We start from the raw sequence: 22955 nt of genomic DNA on the forward strand, positions 1-22955 counted from the left end.
TTTCATCAAAAAAAGCAAAAAAAAAAAAAAACATGAATTTTTATCTTCTCACGTCATTAATTCCATTTTTTCCCTAACCTATACAAAATTTTATAACATCTGAAAGCTTATTGTCTTAGCACAATATATATATATATATCGATCAGGTCTATGAGACATCTACAAAAAGAGCTAGAATTTTTTGAACGCGATCAAATTTCATTAAAAAAGCAAAAAAAACATTTATTTTTATGTTCTCACGCTATGGAATCAATTTTTTTGTTTGACAACCTATAAAATATATATACCATCTTAATATTTCACCATGTCGAATTTCCAGACTGAGATTACGGTACTTCCCACACTGGTGGCTGTTCGGGGGGCAACAGATCTCCACTGGTGTTTTGAGGTTTTTCCCAAGTTTCTTGATTTAACATTGTGTAGCTTGTTAGTCTACCGTTATGTGTGATATACCAAATGAAAGGTAATTGTGTCAGAATAAAAGTTTAATAAAATTTCTATCTGCTCTTGGTCAAAAGTTATAACCTGTTGAATTCTAAAATTTTGTTTTACCTTTATCTCAAAATTGTGTTTACAAAAATAATTGAAACTTCGCACACATTTAGTCGTTGTCATGGTCTATCATTACTCCATATACTTTATTCCTGTATCTATTAAAGAAAAAAAAAGATAAAAATAAATAAAACGATGAAAATCGGTTAAAAACGGTCAAAAAACGTGTTTTTTTAAAAATTTGTTTCTTCCGTTATTCAGTCAAAACTCACTGAACGATATAAGTTTGAGATTTTTTGAACGCTCCAAAAAAAAGCTAAAAATCAAAAATTACCCAAAAATACCCCTAAAAAACAAGGTGTTTTTCAAAAATTCATATTTCAAAACGCAGAGTGTTGGAAAAAAATCCGTATCATACACCTAATTTTTTTTTCCTCATCTATCACTTGGCATCTTTTGCATTGTCAAAAAAAAATTTCCTTTACCCAAAATCATCATTTTGTCATAGGCCCAAAACGTGTACAACGTTCCAACAAAACGTTGTAGCTTACTTTCAAAATTTTTTAGAATTTTTTCTTAAATGCAGTTATTCTTAAATTTATCTCATCTATCTATAGGAAAAAAAAATCAATTCTCTACGACTTCGCGTTTAGATTTTAGCTCAAATTTCATCTTTCCGTTTTACCCCTGTTTACCCTATTAAATGACGGAATTTTTAAAAATCCTTCAGTTGGATTAAGCTTTAGGTTATTATCTTTCAAATAAGCTATAGAAGATTTTTGTATCTCTTATAGTTAATTTTTAATTGAAATTTTTTGCCGCACTGCGAAAGTGCGAGAGTGTAACGCTAGAAAATGGCGTCACTTTTTTGTGGTGGCTGCCATGGTTCATCGATTTATAAGACGTTATCACGTCAAAAAAAAACACGTATACGCCATAGTGAACTTGTATATATATATTTTTTTATTGAACTTACTGTTGTTAACTTTCATATTTAAGCTTCTGGCATGAAAAGGGACGATATGTGGTTTCAACATGGAACGTCATACAGCCCATAATTCCACAAGAAATATAAAAAGAAGAAAAAGCCAAAACAAAAGATTTAGTGAAAATAAACGAGGAATGATTTACAAAAACGATTATCGTAAAACGTTACCGCCGAGTACAAACGGCTACCACAGGGTACCACAACAGAAACCGTGTTCTCGAGGTTTAAGATAAGATTCGACTTTGAAAGTTTAAAGCTGGCCCAAAATGTTGAAAATTTGCGTTATTGTTACTCTATGCAGTTGTTTTTATTTTTGCTTTGTTTGATGCAGTAACGCTATTGTTTTATTGTTACAAAAAGTTGATTAAAATAATGTTTTAACTTCATTCATTTTGTAAAAAATTCTCAAAAAAAAATGAAATAAATAAAAATAAAATGCACGACTGGGGTCGCACGTACTTGCTCTTATTTTATAAGTAACTCTAATATTTAATCTTTTTACTGAACAAAATTAATTTTTATAATTAATTAAACACCGTTTTAAATGATCTTTTACACAAAATCAAGTATGCCATTTGATTTCTTGTACATATATAAGAGAATTTTTAGAAAACAAATTTCGAAAATCGTTAGAACCGTTTTAAAAAAAATTGTTTTTATTATATAGAAATTTTTTTTATATAACATTTTTCAAAAAAAAGTTGGTACGCCATTTTTAATAAAATACTATTCAATACATAAAAAAGAAGTTTCATTTAAATTCATGCACCCGTTTTCAAAAAATTGGGTTTTCAAAAAAAAAAAGGTTAAAATATTTTTTTAAAAATCAAAAAATGTGTCTTTTGAAAAATTTTATAAAATTTTTATATCATGTTTATTTTATCTATTCTTTTATTTGGTTGAAATCTGAAATCTCGTTTACGAAAAATACATAAATTAAAAAAAAAAACGTTCTATGCCAGGTACCGTTAAAAATGCTACAAAATATTTTTTTTATTTCAAAAGGGGACTCTTATGTGTCTTTTTCGTATAGCTTCCCCAATCATGTCATTCTTTTTGATTTATTTTTAATATTTACCTACATAAATAATGTTTATTTAAAAAGTCTAAATTTCTAACGAAACTTGAATAAGATTGCATTTTGTATACCCAGTCATTGTGCTATTCACTGAATTTATTCAGAAATCATGGAAAATTTTCTAATTGGACTCTAATGCAGTTTGCAACGTGTACCTACCCCAATTATTGATGAAAAATATTTTTTAAGAGACGACAGGTTCATATTTAGATGAATGGCTGTATCAACAAACCAAATTATTTCATTCGGAGAGAAAACAAAATCTACCACATCTGATCCATCAGATGAAAACGCATTTTTGAAAAGCCAAGCCATTGGGAGAGGTGGTTTTTTTTTTAAACGTTTGGACTGTTTCATATTCCTTCCAAAAAATAAAACCGTGAAGAAAGGAATTGATTGATGATATTTTGTTGCCTATGCATTGGAAAATATTAATCCTCGGTGCCATTGATGCAACAATGAATTTTACGCATGATAAGTTTTGTTAGTTTCAAATTCGATAATTTTTTTTATTTAAAACAAAAACAAATAAATATACCTCAAAAAAGTACAAATTTTTAAACATCATTTCAATAACAAATAAAAAGTATTTTATTTATTTATTTAAGAGCATATCAAGCATGAAATCTTTTGATTATATGACCTTTAAAAATCATTAAGAAAAGCTTTTAGTTTCTTGGAAATAAATACTAATAAATTTAAACCTTTTATATTTGCTGATAATTTCTGATGAATTCCCTCTCATTCCATATTGCCATCAAAAATTATTGCAAACAATTAGTAAGAAAACACTTGAAAGATTCGTTGTCGTCGCATAGGACTAATTAATTTAATCAATTAGGCAGTTAATTCAATTATCTTCCAATTTCGTACGTATTTGAAAACAGTTTAAGGGAATGAGTTATATATAATTGGACGTAATCAATAAATTATAGTTTTTATTTTGTTGATTTTTTTCTTCCACCACAATAATTACCTTGCAGTTAGGTAATTTTTAAAACACAAAGCACATAAAATTTATGGTGCAGGTATTTATTTAAATTGAAAAATCAATATTTACTTTTGAGATATTTGCATTCTTACCACAAATTGATTCTTAAAAAAGGAAGTTTTGCATTTACCAAAAAAAAAACATCGATTTGAAAAAATAAGTTTGTTTTTGTTTTAAGCAATTTATCTTGGAGTGTATTAGTTTTAAACAAATATTTATGGAAGTACAGGGTGGTGCCGAAGGAATATCAAAAATTGTGCTTTGTCGTTAAAAAACGGCTTATTTGAAAAACATCGAAGATTGTTTCAGTTCCAAAGAACAAAGATCGAATAGTTTTGAATCATTATTATAGGTGTAAAGTTAAACAAAATACTGACAATAACATGAAACTTCCTGTATGAATTCTGATCAAATTTTTGAACCTTTAATTCCCGAACACTGAGTAGAATAAGTGGGATAAGTGTTCAGCTAAATTAAGGCCTAGTTGAGGTGTTTCTAATCTCCTGAATAGATTCTATTTAAGTGGTTTTCAACTTTCATTAACGAGTCCTGAAAGTTTTTCTTGTGTGTCCGAAGGATTTTTTTAGGCAAATAGGACTTTCTTAACTCCGAGCTTTACATCAGTATTGATGATTTTTAAAGCTGTTTTTGGTCCACTAGAGAACAAGAAGCAACAAAAGACTCATAATTTTTCCGTATACATCTACCACCACACCACAGGCGGAGTCTAAAAGAGAGGCTTAAAAAAGATTGAAAAATATTGAAATGACTTCTAATTCAAAGACTTATATGCACTTTGGATTCCAGCATAAGCAATCCACTCACTACTTCATTTTTTCAAACTAAAACCATTCCTAAATAGTACAGTTAAAATAGTACAAAAAAATAAGTAAACAAATAAAAAATTTTGGGATATTAACCAAGGATCAAAAAGTCTATAAAAAAATTGTGTGAAAGGGTGTTTTTTTTCGAAGAGACATTAAAATCTTTAATTGGTCCCAAAAATCCAATGATTCATGTAAAACGTCTAAGAACTTATGTATAAACGTTTAAATGGTCATCAAAACCAAAAATAAAATGAATCTTGGCTTTTTGGGACCAATTACAGATTTTACTGTCTCTTCGAAAAAAACATTTTTTTTATGATTTTTTTTTTATGAAAATTCTTTATTCATGCTTTCTATCCCAAAATCAATGTTTTAACCAAATTTCATTAGGGTGGCAAATCATTTTTTTTTACACTCAAAAAAAATACACTTTCAACTATGATATTCTTATAGACACTTTAGACTCTTGTTTCTAATCTCAAAAGTAACATAAAAAAAATTTGCATACAAAACAAAATATTTATTTCAACTGAAATATATTTGCATTAAAAAAAAAATATTTGTTGCAACTAAAAATACCAATACTAAGACAAATGTTATTGCTACTGAAAAATATTTGCATTGAAAACATAATTTTTATTGCAAGTATAAGTATTTTGTATTAAAAAAAAGTTCTGCATTGAAAAAAACAATCAATGCAAAATGTGTACATTAAATATTTTTTTTTGAATATTCGTTAAAGTTCTTAAAATTTTGACTATTTGAATAAGCTATTTCAACTATAATATTAAACTTTATGTAAGACCAAATAGTCAAAAATATAAGAAATTTTACGAACTATTAAATATAACTATTTAATGGACACATTTTGTATTGAATTTTTTTTTTTTTCAATTCTGAAAATTTTTAATTTGCAATAATTTTTTTTTAATGAAAAATATTTTTATTTCTTATTTAAATTTTATTTTCAATGTAATTGCTTTTTCAATGCAAATTTTTTTCAGTTGCAATAAATATTTTTTTAATGCAATTTTTTTGTATTTGCAATAAATATTTTTTTTTTATTTGTAGTGGAAAATAAATGCACTGAAAAAATTTTTACAACCCTGCAGCAAATACAAAAAAAGACATTTTTATATGAAAATGAAGGAAAAATTGAATCCTTTTATTTCACAGGAGTTTAGTAAGTCCGTCAAGCTGGGTACGCAACAACGGAAATACCATGATTTGAGTATGCAGGAATTTGATTCTAGATTGATGCTAATTGAATTCTTGAATCTCGAAATTGTTGCTTTTCGTCAAACAAGATCCGATACAAGTTTAAAAATTCGAGATTGTAATACAAAATTAGCTTCAAATTCTTGCATATTTTTGAATTTCCGTTGTGCATGGAACTTGATCCAGTTTCTAGTTTATCAAAAACTGGACATTGGGGCAATTGTAAGTGCGATGGACTGTCACGCCAGGGAAGCTAAGTTCAAATCCAGCCTCAATATCCTTCGAGACTATAATTGTTATGAATAATAATAATAAAATTTTTATGAAATTTGTAGGCCTCCTCTATTTTAGCAACATTAAATACGTGAACACAGGAATGGTTGAGAAATGTTAGTCACTAGGGCTTGTCCCTTTCAATTTATTATTAACATTTTTTATTTTTATTTATTAATAAGCAAGAACATACAACTCATTGGTGCATTTAATATTTTTTGTGTGCTATTCTTATGCCAAAATAATTGCAACATTACTCCTATATCGACCGACAGTATTACACTCCTATTCTCCTATGTATTATTTATTTACTCTTATTCGGATTAAGCTCGTATTTCCAGTGTTCAGTCAATTCCTGAAATAATTCGAAAAGAATTGCCCGGAATCCGCTTATCATCCCCTTGTAAATAAAATTGTTTGTAAGTAATCTGCGTTGACAGTTTGTACACGTTTCCAACACTTATTTATCCCAGATCCTGATCCTATAGAGATCCTATAGAGTATGTGTACAAATGTACATATATGCGTTTGTGACTCCCTTTAGGCCAGTTTTCACTTTTGCACAACCCAAAAATGTAATCGAATTTCGAGGATTGTTCAAAATGAAAATAATTGAAAAGAATTCTTTGCCCCTACAACACACACACACATACACAAACATTTTGCTTGCTGAACTCATTTTCATTTTCTGCTGTTTATTCATCACAATGAAAATGGGTTGTTTGGGAGCAGCAGAAAATGTGGGGAGGGGTAAATTGGGGGTGGACAATTTTTTTTTTTTTTGTTTTTGCGTTGTTTCTTTAGCACCATAGCGATGGTGAGCTAACATCAGTTCGAGTTGAGAGTAAGTATGTATGGAATGTACGAGAGAGTATGGACTGTCTATTGTAGTGGTGGTAGGTCCTTGTTTCATTAAAAATCAATTAAAAATGCCAAATACAGGACGACACATTATTTTTGTGTTCACTTTCAATTTATTCGTAGGATCCGACCAGAGAGAATTCGAATGAGTGAGTTAAGACAACTTTTTTTTTTGTTGTTGTTTTGTTTAAACATGGTTTTCAACTGTTTACGGAATAAACAGGAATTTCGAATGGCACTCTATGGCAATGTAGGAGAGTTTTTTTTTTTTTTGGTTTAAGGACTTTATTTGAATTCTGGGCTGGGAAACAAACAAAGATGCAAACAGAATGCAGAAATAGACCCAATACAGTTAATCGATGTGGAAATAATATGATATGCAAAAGAATTCCAATTTTAATTTATTGAACATTTTTTAACGGAAAGGATTGAATTTATTCATGTTTTAAATAAAACCCAATTATATTCTTATTCACTTTTAATATAATTGCACATGAAAATACAAAAAAAAAAAAATAACAGAAACTTATTTAAAAGTGTTCTAATTGAATTTCGAAATTGTTCAAATTTGGTGAAGTGTATTAATTCTTTTAGGAACATTTTTTTGTAATTTTCAAATTAGAGCTAAGTTCAATTTTTGGATGTGAAAAATATTTACTGAACATTTATTTTTGCAGAGATTTTTCAGTTCCTAACGGAATTTTAACAAATTACAAGCTTGGAAAAATTAGTTGATCATAAAGTATTAAAACCAACCCAGTAAAAATAAGCCATCAATTGATTTTCTTTCCTTTAAATAAATCACAAATCGCAGTTTAATTGAAACTTCTATTTAAGTTAAATTTTACCTCCATATAGATTTATTAACAACTTTTTTCATATTGACGTTAAATTGTGTACACTTTTCAATATTTTTGAACTTATTCTCAAATCCTTCTCTCAATTGCAGGCGAAAAAGTTTGTTTTTAACTTTGTTTTGGAATTTTTGCTTGGTCCTTGACATTTTGTCAAATTATGAAAAACAATTTTTTTTTTTTAGCTGAGTTAAAAAATAAATAAAATAACCTTAAAGGAACTTTAAAATCAATAAATAAAAATTTTTCGTAGAGTTTAAAAATGAACGCAAGTGAAAAACTTTTTCCTCAGGTTCAAATAAAAAATCATAATTTTTTTTTCTTCTATGAAAATGTATATTTATGATTGTAGGTATTTTTTGCCTTTGCCTTTAGAGAACGAAACAAAATCTCAGCTGCACATTCTCAAGAAATAAAAAAAATAGGTAAATAAAAACAAGGGAAAACCGAAAAAGTTTTTAGTTTTTTTAAAGTTCAGCCTCCCCGCGGTGTTTTCTTTTATTTTTCATTTTGCATTTGAAATAAATGACACAGGGTTGGATTTGGACATAATCGGATGGAGTGTAAAAGAGAGAATGGAATAACCGCTTTTTCAGACTTTTTTGGTATTAAAAGATAGGTAACAAAAATTGCACTCTGACTGTAAATCTATTTGCATTAAATAAGCAAATATCTGTCAATTGTAAAGGCATTGGCGAAATCTTGAAAGCTTCCCTACAATCTACTCTGCTCGGCCTCTGATAACAGGCTCAGGCGAAATAATTAAATATAATTTTATAAGAAATATTTTAAAAACAAAAAAAAAAAAAAAAATAGGAATGTAAAATTGTTTTTTTTTTTTATATATTACAAAAACATCTCACTAAGTGGTTGTTTTGAAGTATGCCATAAAATTAACCTAAAGTTAAATAAATTTGAAGGATTTTAAAAAATTCAATCTTTTAATAGGGTAAATAGGGGTAAAACAAAATTTCAAAAAATTGGCTATTTTCTAAACGCGACAATGTAAAGAAGTGTTTTTTTTTAATCAATAGATAAATTTATTGCAAGATTGCAAATTGTATTGAAAAAATTCTAAAAAATTTCAAAACCAAGCTATTAATAGTTTTCTAAAACTAAACCATGAGGTAGACCTTTGACAAAGTAGTGATTATAGATAGGGGAATTTTTTTTGACAATTTGAAAAACGTCATTTAAAAAATAATAAAAAAAAAGCAAGGGCTCTGATACGGATTCTTTTTTAAGTCTCTGCGTTTCGAAATATGAATTTTTGAAAAATACCTACTTATTTGGGGTATTTTTGAGTGAGTTTTTATTTTTTTAAATTTCTTGTAGCATTCAAAAAATATCAATAGAACATGTAGTGTATGACTGTGCGCATACATGTGCAAAAAATTGGTATTTCAAAATGGTTTTTGACCGAATAAAGGGTAAAACAAGTTTTTTTGTACCAAGTTTTTTGACCTTTTTTAACCGCTTTTTATTTTTATCTTTTTTTCTTCAACAGATAAATAAATGAAATAGATAATAGACTAGACTATATCTGTGCAAAATTTCAATCAATTTTGTAGTCACAATTTTGAGATAACAGTAAAATAAAGTTTTATTATTCAACAGGTTTTATCTTTTGATCTAAAGCAAATACAAATTTGATTTAACTTTATTGAGCATCCTGATAATGTTACCTTTCATTTGGTATATCACACATAACTGTACATTTACTAAAAGCTACACAATGTTAAATTAAAAAACTTACGAAATACCTCAAAACACCTGCGGAAATCTGTTGATCATGAACAGCCACCCACCAGTGTGGGAAGTACCGTAATCTCAGTTTGGAATTTCGACATGTTTGGCTTTATAAATATCTAACTTTTTTTCTAGGCATCGCACAAATAAGATTGAAACGTCATTTGAAATTATAAGCTTTTACATGATATCAAATTTTTTATAGGTTGTCATTGAAAAAAATTGATTCAATAGCGGGAGAACATAAAATTATATGTTTTTTTGCTTTTTTTGATGAAAATTGATCGAGTTCAATTAATTTTAGCTCGTTTTGTAGAAGCCTAATAGACATGATAGATATATAAGCTGAAATAATAAGCTTTTAGGTGGTATAAAATGTATTAAAGGTTGTTATATCAAAAAAATTAATTTTTGGGTGATGGAAATGATTTTTTCACTTTTTTCATAAGAAATGATTGTTTTTAATAAATTATTTTAATACTTTTTGCGCGTTGTAAAAATTTAAAAATGGTTTTATTATTTAGAAGAAATATTTGGCTTTTTAATGGTATAATTTTTTTGTAAGCTTTTAAAATAAAAAATTAATATAATGAGAAAAGAAAAAAGGTAATTTTTTTAAGCTTTTTCTTGTAAGTTATGATTGTTTGAAATAAATAAACGCTTCAATTGACTCATTTTAAAAGCACACAACCTGTTTTCTTATGACGTTATCAAGTAAAATCATCGTCCGTAAACCGGCTTTACAGACAACCTCCTTTTTTTAAAAATAGTTTTTTTGTATGTATGTATGGGTAAAAATCATAGAGGTTTGAAATTTTGTTTTTTTTTTTGTAGCTTTTTTGATAAAAGTGTGTGTAAAATTATGTGTGTAAGACCACATTGTTTATTCAGAATCTAAGAGCGTTCCCGGAAATGACGTTTTGACCTTATTTTATTTATACTTTCTATGTCACAAAGTAAAACGAAATATTTTTGAGATTATATTGTAGTGGCCTCGATTTTTGATCATAATATTACCAAAAGAAATAAATTTTAGTCTAATTATACCCCAAATTAGCAAGATATTTTCTTGTAGAGGCTTAAACGTTGTATAAAAAATTCCATGCAATCAAATTGATTGCTTTAACCGTTTAGAAGATATTAGTATCCAAACCAATGCCCACTGATTTCGGTAGTTTTCTTATGACTCGTATGCATTGCGATTTGGATACGATTATCTTCTAAACGGTTAAAGCAATCAATTTGATTCCAAAGAATTTTTTATACAAAGTAGAGGCTTACTCTACAAGAATATATCTTGCTAATTTGAAAATAATGAATTTTCAGTGAATTAGAAAATTTTGAAAAGCAAAAAATGTTTTTATAATTTTTTTTACTTTTGAACTCGAATATCTTTAGAACGGTTAGATTAATGAAAAAAGTTAATAAGACATTTTTTGTGGAACAATCTATTTCCTACAATAATATGTCTTAGGCGTTTGATTATTATAATTTTTCAATTTGTTACAAAATTAAGAGCAAAAAACGAATTTATAAAGATTTTCTCGATTTTTGGACCTCAAATATCTATTAAACGGTTAGATTAACAAAAAAAGTGTACAAGGCCTTTTTTGTAGAGCGTTCAATTTCCTACAAATATAAGTAAAGAAATTTGCTAAAAAATCGATTTAATAAAAAAATGATTTTTTTTTAGTAGAAGCTTGATGTAAAAATTGAAAATTGCGAAGCGGAGGACCTTCCCATTAATATTAAGAGCTCATATTTGGTGTGTATATTCTAGAGGTGTCTAGCAATCGATTTTTAGGAGTACCAAATCAAAAAAAAGAATTTCAATTTTTTTTGACCCACCCTAATATACATAAGGGGTGTTAAGAAAAGAAATACTTAAAAATAATTGTTTTAAATATGTTTTTAAGTCACTTAAATATCAGTTTTTGAGTTATGGACATGTCCGCTGTTTTTGAGTATGTTAGATACAATAAAAAAGAAATGGAAACTTTTCTACAATTTTAATTGGTAAATGCAAAAAAAAAACATTAATTAAATGTTATTTTGATTTAAACCTTTAATTTAATGCCTTGACATCAAATTTTCCACCTCCATGATTTTGACCCGTATATACAAAATCAATAAAAAAAAAAAAGAAAAGTTTTAAGTAAATCACTTATTTGGCCCCCCTGAACTTTGGTACCCTTAAAAACGACCCAGTTATATGTCTACTCTATAACCGATCCATTCAAATGCATTTGAGCATTCATGAGAAAAATAAAAAAAATAAAAAATATTACTAAGCAAAAGCAATAAGAACGAAGTGTGCGATTCTATGGTCGTACTTTTTCAAAAAAAAAAAAAAAAAAATTGGTTGCTAATGTTATTCTATCCAAGTAGCACCATACCACACGTATCCTTTGGTCCTTGGGTATGGCAAAAATTCTGTTATATTTTATTTTTCCTTGTTATTTATTTAACCTTCTCTGTTAGCTGCGCTCAATTGTCATCTCGTAACATAGCATTTGTGAAAATGTATCTTAGAATTTCCAAATAAATAACGCAGCAGAATGTATCTACCCAAGTAGAAAGTCACTACGAGTAGAGAAACCAAAACGAATATTGTGTGTAACTTAGAAAAAATATTATATAAAAGAATAAAAAAGAAAAAAATAAAGGCAAACAAAAAATATATCGGAAACTTCATCTTGTTTTCGTTTTCGTTTTCTATAAAAAATATATATACTTTCGTTTATTTTTCTTTTTTTCTTCTTTAGAAAATAAAAAATATACGTATTTTTCTTAGCTTTGTGTTGTGATTTTATTCAAAAAGAATTGCCCGACATTCATGCGGAATTCGACGAACAATAACATAATATTTTTTTTTTTTTTATTTTTTTTTATTAAGAAACAACATGATTCATAAATATATATTTCATCGTTTGGTATGTTGGCTTCATGAGAGAAAAGCAAACGTTAAAGAACGTACGTACACATTCAAGGTAGCTAGCTGAGTTTTATTCAATAAAAGTGAATTATCATAAGACCGGAAGCGGTATAGCATTATTATTTTCTAAAAGATAACGCAACAAAGATTGTTGGCAAAATGTTCAAATGTTCATATTATAATCTAAAAAGGAATATTACATTATTACCATTATGATGATATATATTTAACATAAAACATTAAATCTTATACAAAGTGATTGACGTAGAAAACGAAACGAACTAAAGCGATTTCAAAAGGAATAATATTTCATCGTCGTCGTCGTCGTTTGAATATGAGACTTAGGTAAGTTACCTACGAGTTCTATGTATTCAAATGCACTTAACTGGAAAGGTTTTCAACAAGCAACGCATGAGAGTTTATGTTGAGTTGCCTAATAAGAAAGTCTCTTTATATGTATGTTCAGAAAATTGTATGATTAGTTGAAGGTAGAGTGAACAAGTTGAAGTCATTGTCAATCATTAAAATCAGTAGCAGATCCTTAGAGAATGAGTTAACAATGTTGATAGTGAAAATACTTAGCTTTAAGATTGTCAAGGAATTTAATTTAAGTAGCTTGTTTAATATTTGACTTACTAACTTATGCGTTAAGATTTCATACAACAACAGTTTAGGGGAAAGAAATATTTTTAATTTATTTTTAATCCTTTTCTTTGTTAATTTTTCCATATCGCAGGATTTAATTTTCGGAATATATTTGATATTTTTGATGAATCTGAGAGGTTATAAACTTGAATAAGTAGGAAATACTATCAATTATTATCTTTCATCAAAGCTTTTCTGATATGAGAAGAATAAAATTCTCGGGGTTACCCCTCGGCGAAAAAAAAATATTAAAAAAAAACTTCTTTAAAATTCATAGTTTGAGACGTAAAAACAAAGTTCTCTTTGCTCTATTCATAAAACTAAAAACCAAAATACTATTGGTAGTACAGGTAAAATAGTACATTAAATTAACATATAAAAAGAGGTTGTCTCTGTAAAGCCGGTTTACGGACGATGGTTTTACGTGATAATGTCGTCAGAAAATAGGTTGTGTGCTTTTGTTTAAAATGAGTCAATTGAAGCGTTTAGTTTTTTCAAACAATCATAATTTACAAGAAAAAGCTAAAAAATAAATACCTTTTTTATTTTCTCATTATATTAATTTTTTTATTTTAAAAGCTTACAAAAATAAATTGCACGACTGGGGTCGCACGTACTTGCTCTTATGCTTAAAGTAACAATAATGTTAAAGCTTTTTATTCAAGAAATTTAAAATTTCATAAGTAGTATAAAAAAAATTAAATCTGTTTTTATAATTAATTAAACTCCGTTTTAAATTATCTTAAAAAAAAAAAAAATATGCCATTTTATTTCTTGTATAAAAAGGTATTTTTAGAAAAAAATTTTCGAAAATTGTAGGAGCCGTTTTTTAAAAAAATAATTTTTTATACATATATAAAAATTTTTTAACATTTTTAAAAAAAAAAGTTATTATGCCATTTTGAAGAAATATTTAATTTACACATAAAAACTAAATTTCAAAATTTTTCATTGATCCGTTTTCAAAAAATTGATTTTTCAAAAAAAAAATTTGAAATATTTTTAAAAAAACCAAAAATGCGTTTTTTGAAAATTTTCTAAAATTTTATTATTATCTTTACTTACACACTTTTGTATAAAAATTTTCATTTAAATCGGGTTAATTTTGTACGAGATATTCAGAAACGAAAAATACCGTTCTATGACAGGTACCGTTAATAACGGTACAAAAAATATTTTTTTTATTTCAAAAGTTGGCTCTTATGTGTTGTACTACACACAAAAATTTTAATCAAAATCGTTAGAGCCGTTTTTGAAAAAAATTAACTTTTCTATTTCCGTTATATGACAGGTACCGTTAGTTTTGGTCATAAAAAAAAAATTTCAATTTCCCCTCTAGGGAATCACCAAAAACTGCTAACTACCAAGTTTGAAGAAAATCACTTCACTCTTTTAGGCTGCAGCTCCAGATAGAGACAGACACACAGACAGACAGACAGACAGACAGACAGACAGACAGAATTGCCGGACCCACTTTTTTGGCATTCTCCATCATCGTAATGTCATGTAAAATTGTTATCTCGAGTTCGATTTTTTTTACGAATCCTAAACTTGCCCTATAGTACCTATATCGCAAGTAAAAATTATGTATTTTAAAAGCCAAGTATTTCTTCTTAAGAATAAAACCATTTTTAAATTTTTATAATGTGCAAAAAGTATAAAAATAATTTATTTAACAATCATTTTCATAAAAAAAAAGGCAAAAAAAAACATGAATTTTTATCTTCTCACGTCATTAATTCCATTTTTTTCCCTAACAACCTATTAAAAATTTTATACTATCTGAAAGCTTATTGTCTTAGATCAAAATATATATATCGATCAGGTCTATGAGACATCTACAAAAAGAGCTAGAATTTTTTGAACTCGATCAAATTTCATTAAAAAAAGCAAAAAAAAAACATTAATTTTTATGTTTTCACGCTATGTAATCAATTTTTTTGTTTGACAACCTATAAAATATATATACAATTTGAAAGCTTATTATTTCACCTCTCATATGACGTATCAATCTCATTTCAAAGATTCCTACAAGAGAAGTTAGAATTTTTTAAAGTCAACCATGTCGAATTTCCAGACTAAGATTACGGTACTTCCCACACTGGTGGCTGTTCGGGGGGCAAAACAGATCTCCACTGGTGTTTTGAGGTTTTTCGCAAGTTTCTTGATTTTACATTGTGTAGCTTGTAGTTAGTCTACTGTGATAGGTGATATACCAAATGAAAGGTAATTGTATCAGGATGCTCACAAAAAAATTTTTATCAGCTCTTGGTCAAAAGTTATAACCTGTTGAATTCTAAAATTTTGTTTTACCTTTATCTCAAAATTGTGTTTACAAAAATGATTGAAAGTTCGCACACATTTAGTCGTTGTCATGGTCTATCATTACTCCATATACTTTATTCCTGTATCTATTAAAGAAAAAAAGATAAAAATAAAAAACGATGAAAATCGGTTAAAAACTGTAAAAAAAACGTGTATTTTAAAAACGATTCCAAGTTTTTGCACATGTATGCATAAGGCCAAAACCTTAATTTTCTATAAGTTTGAGATTTTTTGAACGCTCCAAAAAAAAGCTAAAAATCATAAATTACCCAAAAATACCCCTAAAAAACAAGGTGTTTTTCAAAAATTCATATTTCGAAACGCAGAGTGTTGGAAAAAAATCCGTATCAGACGCCTAATTTTGTTTCCCCTCATCTTTCACCTGGCATCTTTAGAATTTTCAAAAAAAATTTCCTTTACCCAAAATCATCATTTTGTCATAGCCCCAACACGTGTACAACGTTCAAACAACACGTTATAGCTTAGTTTCAAAATTTTTTAGAATTTTTCCTTAAATGCAGTTACTTAAATTATTCTCATCTATCTATAGCAAAAAAATCAATTCTCTACAACTTCGCGTTTAGATTTTAGCTCAAATTTCATCTTTCCGTTTTACCCCTGTTTACCCTATTAAATGACTTAATTTTTAAAAAATCTTTCATTTGGATTAAGCTTTAGGTTATTATCTTTCAAATAAGCTATAGAAGATTTTTGTATCTCTAATAGTTTATTTTTAATTTTGAATTGAAATTTTTTGCCGCACTGCGAAAGTGCGAGAGTGTAACGTTGGAAAATTGCGTCACTTTTTTGTGGTGGCTGCTATGATTCATCGATTTATAAGACGTTATCACGTCAAAAAAAAAAAAAAAATTGTTACACTCATTAAACTTGGCAAGAAGTTTGCTTTTGGAATAAGAACCAAACGATTTAAAAAGTCTATAAAAAAAGTTGAGCCGAAGGGTGTTTTTCGCAGGCAAGAGGGATAGGGTGAAGCTCAAAAATATAGTGAAAAAAATTGTTTGTGAAATATCATCATATGACAGATGTTTCTAAGGTATTTTTTTATTGATGAGTCTAATGACATTAAAATAAAGTCAATACGATTGCTCTAAGAAAAGTTATTGCCCATTAAAAACATGTATGTAAAAACCAACATGGCTTTGTGAGAAAGAAATCTACGGTCACAAATTTACTACAATTTACAACGTTCTGCTTAGATGCCTTTGAAAAGTATAAGCAAGTAGATTGTGTTTTTATTGATTTCAGTAAAGCTTTCGACAAACTAAAACATGAAATATTACTTCGCTTTATTTTATGGATTTCTTCTTATCTCAAAAATAGATTATATAGTGTTTTATTAAGAAATGAATGTTAATAATGGTTTAAAGTTAATTCGGGTGTACCACAAGGTAGTCACCTTGGTCATTTATTGTTTGTCTTATTTATTAATGATCTTCCTTCTGTTTTAAGTAACTTTATGTCTTTAATTTATGCCGATGACGTGAAAATATTTCGAAAAATTGACTTAGTAGCTGAAAGTGAACTTTTACTAGAAGATCTTCAAAAATTCTGGGAATGGTGCAATACTTTTTAATTATTGAAAAGTGTAAAATAATGCGTTTTACACGCAAACATAATGTCCTGTCATATACTTATTTGTTGAACAAGTCTCTATTATGTCTATCAAGTTTCTCTGACCTCGGTGTGGTGTTGGATTCAAAACTTTCATTCACTAACCACTACAATTATATTATAAAAAAAGCTAATAAGATTCTTGGTTTCATTAAGCACTTTCGTGATCCTTATGTGCTTAAAATTCTGTATGTTTCCTTTGTAAGAGTGCTTGTTTTTTGACCTCAACAGGTAAAATATAACCGAAGCCCATGTTAAAAACATGCTACACTGATGAAATTCGAGATGAAGGTTTGAGATAAAGCAGGGAAAAAGGATTAAAAAAGTTCTTAAAAATATTTGTGGTGAAAGGGTGTTTTTTTTTTTATGGGTTGAGTTATGTGTGAGAAAGGTATCATAGCAGCTGACTTATATTTTATTAATTTTTAAAACTTGGTGAAAAAGTTTTGGTTGGTGTAAAAATTAAGAATCTATAAAGTGTACAAAATTATTTTGAGTGAAAGGGTGTTTTTTTTTTAGGAATGATGAAATTCGGAATTAATACCACCAAAACTTGGAAAAAATTGTTACACCAATGAAAATTGGTAAAAATGTTTCATTTATAACTGAAACCAAGAACCCAAACAGCCTATACAAATATTTAAAGTTAAAGGGTGTTTTTTTTTATTTGGAAAATAGGGAAAATCCGCGATAAGTCCGATAAAATCATTGGTATAAAAGTTACCCTTACGAAATTTATTAAAAATGTTGTCTTTTCCATGGGAATTACGAATAATGTAAAACTATACATATTTTTCATGTGAAAGGGTGTTTTTTTTTAGGTGTAGAGAAAGTATGGGTATATTTGAAAAAGTGTGTAATACTAGAGTAATATAAGTAGTACCCTATTGAAATTCAGCAATTATGTTACTTTTAAGATTAGAAACAAGAATCTAAAGTGTCTATAAAAATATCATGGTTAAAAGGGTGTTTTTTTTTTGAGTGAACACAAAAGTGATGGGTCACCCTGATGAAATTTGGTGAAAACATTGAATTTGGGATAGAAAGCAAGAATAAAGAGTTTTCATAAAAAAAATTAAGGTGAACGGGTGTTTCTTTTTCGAAGAGACTGTAAAATCTGTAATTGGTCCCAAAAAGCTAATACCTAATTCAAATTAAACGTTTATACTTAAGTTCTTAGACGTTTTACACGAATTATTGGCTTTTTGGTCCAAAAGTTACTTGGAGTTGTGGTCGCTGAGTTATTTGCATCCAAACATTTTCTTTCCTTCATTCGGAGGCAGATATCTGCGGACCAAAGTATCAAAACAAGTTTTGGTATCCAGGATATAAGTTCACAGTGAACAGGCCTTAGGTAAGAAAATTATAAATAAATTAATGAGGTTATTTTTTTTTTTCAAATCCTTTCAAATATAACTTACAATTAGATACACTAATGAAACAATTTAAAATGTTCACCTTTTGTTAAATTAAAATTTCCTTTATTTTTTTTTTTTTTATCAATCTTTTTCGTGATTGTTTTATATATTTTTTTTTTTTTTCAAAACCACCAACATGTTGCTTTCAGCAACACTTTCACGTTCATTTCTTATTACAATTTACCTTTTTCTTTCTAAACGTGAAACCCATTTTAGATTTTTCCCTTAACTCTACTAATTAGAATGTAAAAATTAATGACTCTGTTTAAAAAAAAAACAAAAGGAAAAAGATAAAAAAAAAATGTTCTGCTTCTAGCTTTTAGTTTTATCTAACAAAACGTTTAAAAATGAAAAATGATCCTGCCACAAATGCAAATACAAAAGCAAATTTTGTGTTTTTTTTTTTTTTTTTTTTTTACAACTCACAACAAGTTTTTAAACAAAGAAAATTTTTAGTATGTAAATCAAAAAGGATCCCAAAAAAAAAAAATACGTTTCCATGTTTTTTACTTTCATTGTTTGACCTTTCTAATGAAATTTTTGTTCAAGTCAAGTTTAAAAGAATCATCCTTTACATTTTGATTTTTTTTTTTTGATTCGAAATTCAACAACCCACACAATAAAAAGGAACAAAAAAAAAAATCAAACAACACAAAAAAATATGAAACCCATTCATGTATTTATAGAAAATAATTGACTTAAAAAAAAAAATCTCTCTTACCTGGGCAGAAATACGTCCTTTCTTCAGTCTCTGCAGGTCTGTATGACTCCATTGGCTTCTAGCCCAGGGCATGACATTCCTAAGATCCTCATCGAAACTATGTTAGAAATGACGAAAGAAAAAAAAAGAAGGAAAAAATTTAAAATTATAAAAGAAAATGTAAAACAAGCAACGTAATGAGAAATCAAATGACACAAAGCAAACGGAAAGAAACCCACAGCCTCCTTCAAATGACAGCCGCTGCTATGGCTACCAAACCCGCCCCAAACCACCCACCCATCACTATACTGACACAAATGAAAAAAACCAATTCAAATAAAACTTAATTGAAAGTGGAATAGAAAATGGCGGCTTCAAATGGAAAAAAACAAACGAGAAAATAAAACAAAAGCAAACTGAAAAAAAAATGAGGGAAAAAATGAGTTAAGGAAGGAGGATATCCTTCCGTTAAACTACCCTTCAGCTACACCTCCCCAACACAAAGCAAATACTCACTTGAAATCGTTAAGCTTGTTATGCAGGAACTTGCGAATATTCCACGGTAGGTCGTTATGCCCATCGATTAAAGGCACTTGATCCAGGAGTTGAATAGCCACTCGTAAACGCTCTTCGAATGGAGCACCTGTCAGCATACACATACACACAAGAGGGCAGCACCGTATTTACACAGAACAAAAAAAAGGAAAAAAAAACACAATTTAAAGTTATCACCGTGAAATGTATACGAGTATATGCACAGGAATTGTGTCATAAAAATTTAATGGACGGTACTCACTTGCAGCTACACGTAAGGCCAACGGCACGGCAACACTTGCAGCGCCAATTATTAAAAGTATCGAACTAACAGCTAGCCAGTGTTTCGCAGCATCGAATCCTGGTGTAATAAACAAAACAGAAACAAAATGGTTGAAATGATGGTGATGGAAGCAGGTGGATTTTTATTTCATTATTTTTTTTTTTTAATATAAAAATGACCATCCCTATAGCCACCCTAACCCTCTTTCATCCATGATGATGATGATGGTTTTTAGGAAATTATGAACGTGTCGTTTAAAGAAAGTCATCAGCATTAAAACGGTGGTGGTGGTCTTCGTTCAAATCGAGGAAGAAAAAAAAAAAATAAACACAAAACAAAATGGCGACGAAGGACGTGAAAGGAAGTTCCGGTTTATTGAATACTAAAGAATATAGCGTGTAGAAGGGAAAAACCTTTTGTACACTTGACAGAAGAGGGTTTTTTGAAAACCATTCGATCAAAAATTTTTGGAAATGTGTCTGCTTGCTTTCCGTGGGAAAAAGGTTACGAGGAAAACAACATTGTTGTTATATAAATGCCAAGTTGATTTCTTTCACTTCTTCTCAGAGGAAAATAAAATATTTCCCATCCAAAAAAAAAAACCATACAAGAGTGTGGAGCCTACAAAATGTTTTGTGGGATAGGAAAGACATTTTACTGTTTTGTATGTTTTATATGTTTTGTAAGATTTATCAGGTAAATGTCTAAATGACAGCTTGGCATTTTTCGTTCAGTGGTTTTTAACAAAACGTTATATTGGTATATATACCTAACCAAGATGGTTAATGGTGATGTTGAAATGAGACCCTACCACCACCATATCACGCAATATGGTTGATATGTGTACACAAAAACACAACTCGGGGAAGCATGAAGTGACTTGACAAGCAATATGTGTAACAAAAACAACCTACATCATTGCGTGTGGTATTAAAATTGAAGCAGAAATGGTAAAAATGACATTTGCAATATTTTATAATGGAAAAAAAGTAAGAGAGGGGGTTGAAGGGATTTTTACAATTTCTTTAATAAAAGATGCAGAGAAAATTATGCTGAGTATAAGAAATTGACTGTTTCATAATGCAACGCAACATAAAAAAATCTTGATGGTTGATGGAATTTATGGAAATATTATAATAAAACAGGACTGGGAAATAACTGAACAAGAGGTAGTCATCTGTCAATGCAATAGACCGGAATTTGTTTTTATTTCTGGACAAGGTTGTTAGATATTAAAAAAAAAAAATGAAATTATTGTTTTATACCTGACGATTAACTCCGTTTGGTTCGATTTCTGTTTAAATTTCTTAGAATTATGTTGATATTTCCACCACAAATTTTTGCCCTTTAAACGATGACTAAGTTTTTTGTATCAATGTGTGAACATGAATTCTATGTCCGTTTTTTGACTGAATTAACGGTAATTGATTTTAATAATTATTTTTTTATTGGATGCAAAAGCAGATGCCATTTATGGCTTAGAGGTGAAATTTCGCCAGCTTATCATTTGACCAATATTTACTGGTGACGAGTGCAGTATCGTATTTAGAAAAAAATTATAATTTTTGAAAACTAGAAAGCTTTGAAAATTTTGATAATATTATTTTTAAAATGATAAATTCAAATTAAAACATATTTGTTAATTCAGGGCTTAAATCACCAATAAAAAATGTTGATGGAGAATGCCAAAAAAGTGGGTCCCGCAATTCTGTCTGCATATAGCTCGATCTACAGTCGAAACTACTGGAGCGATTTTCCTCAAACTCGGTAAATAACAGTTTTGAGTGATTTCCTAGAGCCTAGATGACAAATTGAAATTTCTTTTAGGACCAAAAATAACGGTATAACGAAAATAGAAAAAAATACTTCTCTTCAAAAACGGTTTTAGCAATTTTGATTAAATTACACACCTGAACCAAAATATACCTTTCAATAGGTTTTTGATGTGTTGAACTCGAATCTGAAGACAATTTTTTATTGGCCTCCGTTTTTGAAATATTACCGTTAGAAAATGCCAAAAAATGTATTTTTTGCTGTTTTCGATGTTATGTTTATATGTGGGGTAATTCATTTTGAATAATTTTGTAACGGTACCTATAAGAAGAACTGGTTTTATTTTTCCAAAAAATGTTTAAATCTTTTCGATATCAAGGGGCACGGTAGTGCCCAGCCAAGTTCTCTAGCAACTTTGGCACTACACCCTTATTTACAGGAAACAACTCAGGCCATTTTCGACCCCCCTCTAACTTCCACACCAAAGATGCTAGAAATTTCATACTCGCTACATTTATTGAGCTTGTCAAAACCAAACTCCTCACAAAATTTCAGCCTTTTACGATGAGTAGTTTCTGAGATATAGGGCTTCAAAAATCGCAAAAACCGTAACTGACTGACTGACTCACTCACTCACTCACTCACTCACTGACAGATCATCAAAATTATGGAGAACTTCCCGTTAACGTAGAAACTTGAAATTTTACACGGTGATAGGGCTTGTGGTGTATACAAAGGGAAAAATCGAAAATTTGAGATTTTCAATTCAGGGGGCGTGGCATCCGCCCATTTCCGCTGAATTATCATCAAATATTATAGAGCACTTCTGACTATCGTAGAATCTTGAAATTTGGTAGAATGGTAGAGATGGTAGTTTATACATAGGAAAAAATTTAAAATTTGAGAATTTCAGCCAGGGGGCGTGGCAACCGCCCATTTTCACTGAATTTTCATCAAATATAGAGATTTTCAATTCTACAGCCATACCTTGCAAAAAGTAGTGAAATCACAACAATAACATTACTGTTAAAAAGGAGCCAAGTTCTCCTATGTTGAAATTATGCTGGCACAAAAAGTACTGAGATGTAAAAGTGTACCAAGTTCTAAAGTTTGGGTTCAAATTCGTATCAATAAAATTTTGATTGTTTACTTGGCAATTTTTGAAATAACTTTAAAAATCGGTAATTAAAAGAAAAATTGTCAAGAGAAATCAAAATTTCATTGATACGAATTTGAACCCAAACTTTAGAACTTGGTACACTTTTACATCTCAGTACTTTTTGTGCCAGCATAATTTCAACATAGGAGAACTTGGCTCCTTTTTAACAGTAATGTTTTTGTTGTGATCTCCTTTACTGTCCGAGATATTCAAAATTTAA

General features: G+C 28.7%; 1 protein-coding gene across 6 annotated transcripts in view; it reads right to left on the reverse strand.

The window, feature by feature from the left end:
• LOC129913863 (uncharacterized) overlaps positions 1-22955 on the reverse strand; it is a 420354-nt gene that overhangs the window by 150066 nt on the left and 247333 nt on the right. For all 6 annotated transcript variants that reach the window (XR_008772105.1, XM_055992811.1, XM_055992813.1 and 3 more), the window contains 3 exons: positions 19783-19881; positions 19503-19629; positions 19008-19104 (listed from right to left, as the gene is read on the reverse strand). Coding sequence is in view for 5 of the 6 variants with exons in the window: in XM_055992811.1 (XP_055848786.1) it covers positions 19008-19104; positions 19503-19629; positions 19783-19881 (323 nt within the window). In the remaining variant the exon portion in view is untranslated. The remainder of the gene's footprint in view (positions 1-19007; positions 19105-19502; positions 19630-19782; positions 19882-22955) is intronic.

The sequence above is a fragment of the Episyrphus balteatus genome, chromosome 1 (genome assembly GCF_945859705.1).
Source record: "Episyrphus balteatus chromosome 1, idEpiBalt1.1, whole genome shotgun sequence".
Taxonomy (NCBI): domain Eukaryota; kingdom Metazoa; phylum Arthropoda; class Insecta; order Diptera; family Syrphidae; genus Episyrphus; species Episyrphus balteatus.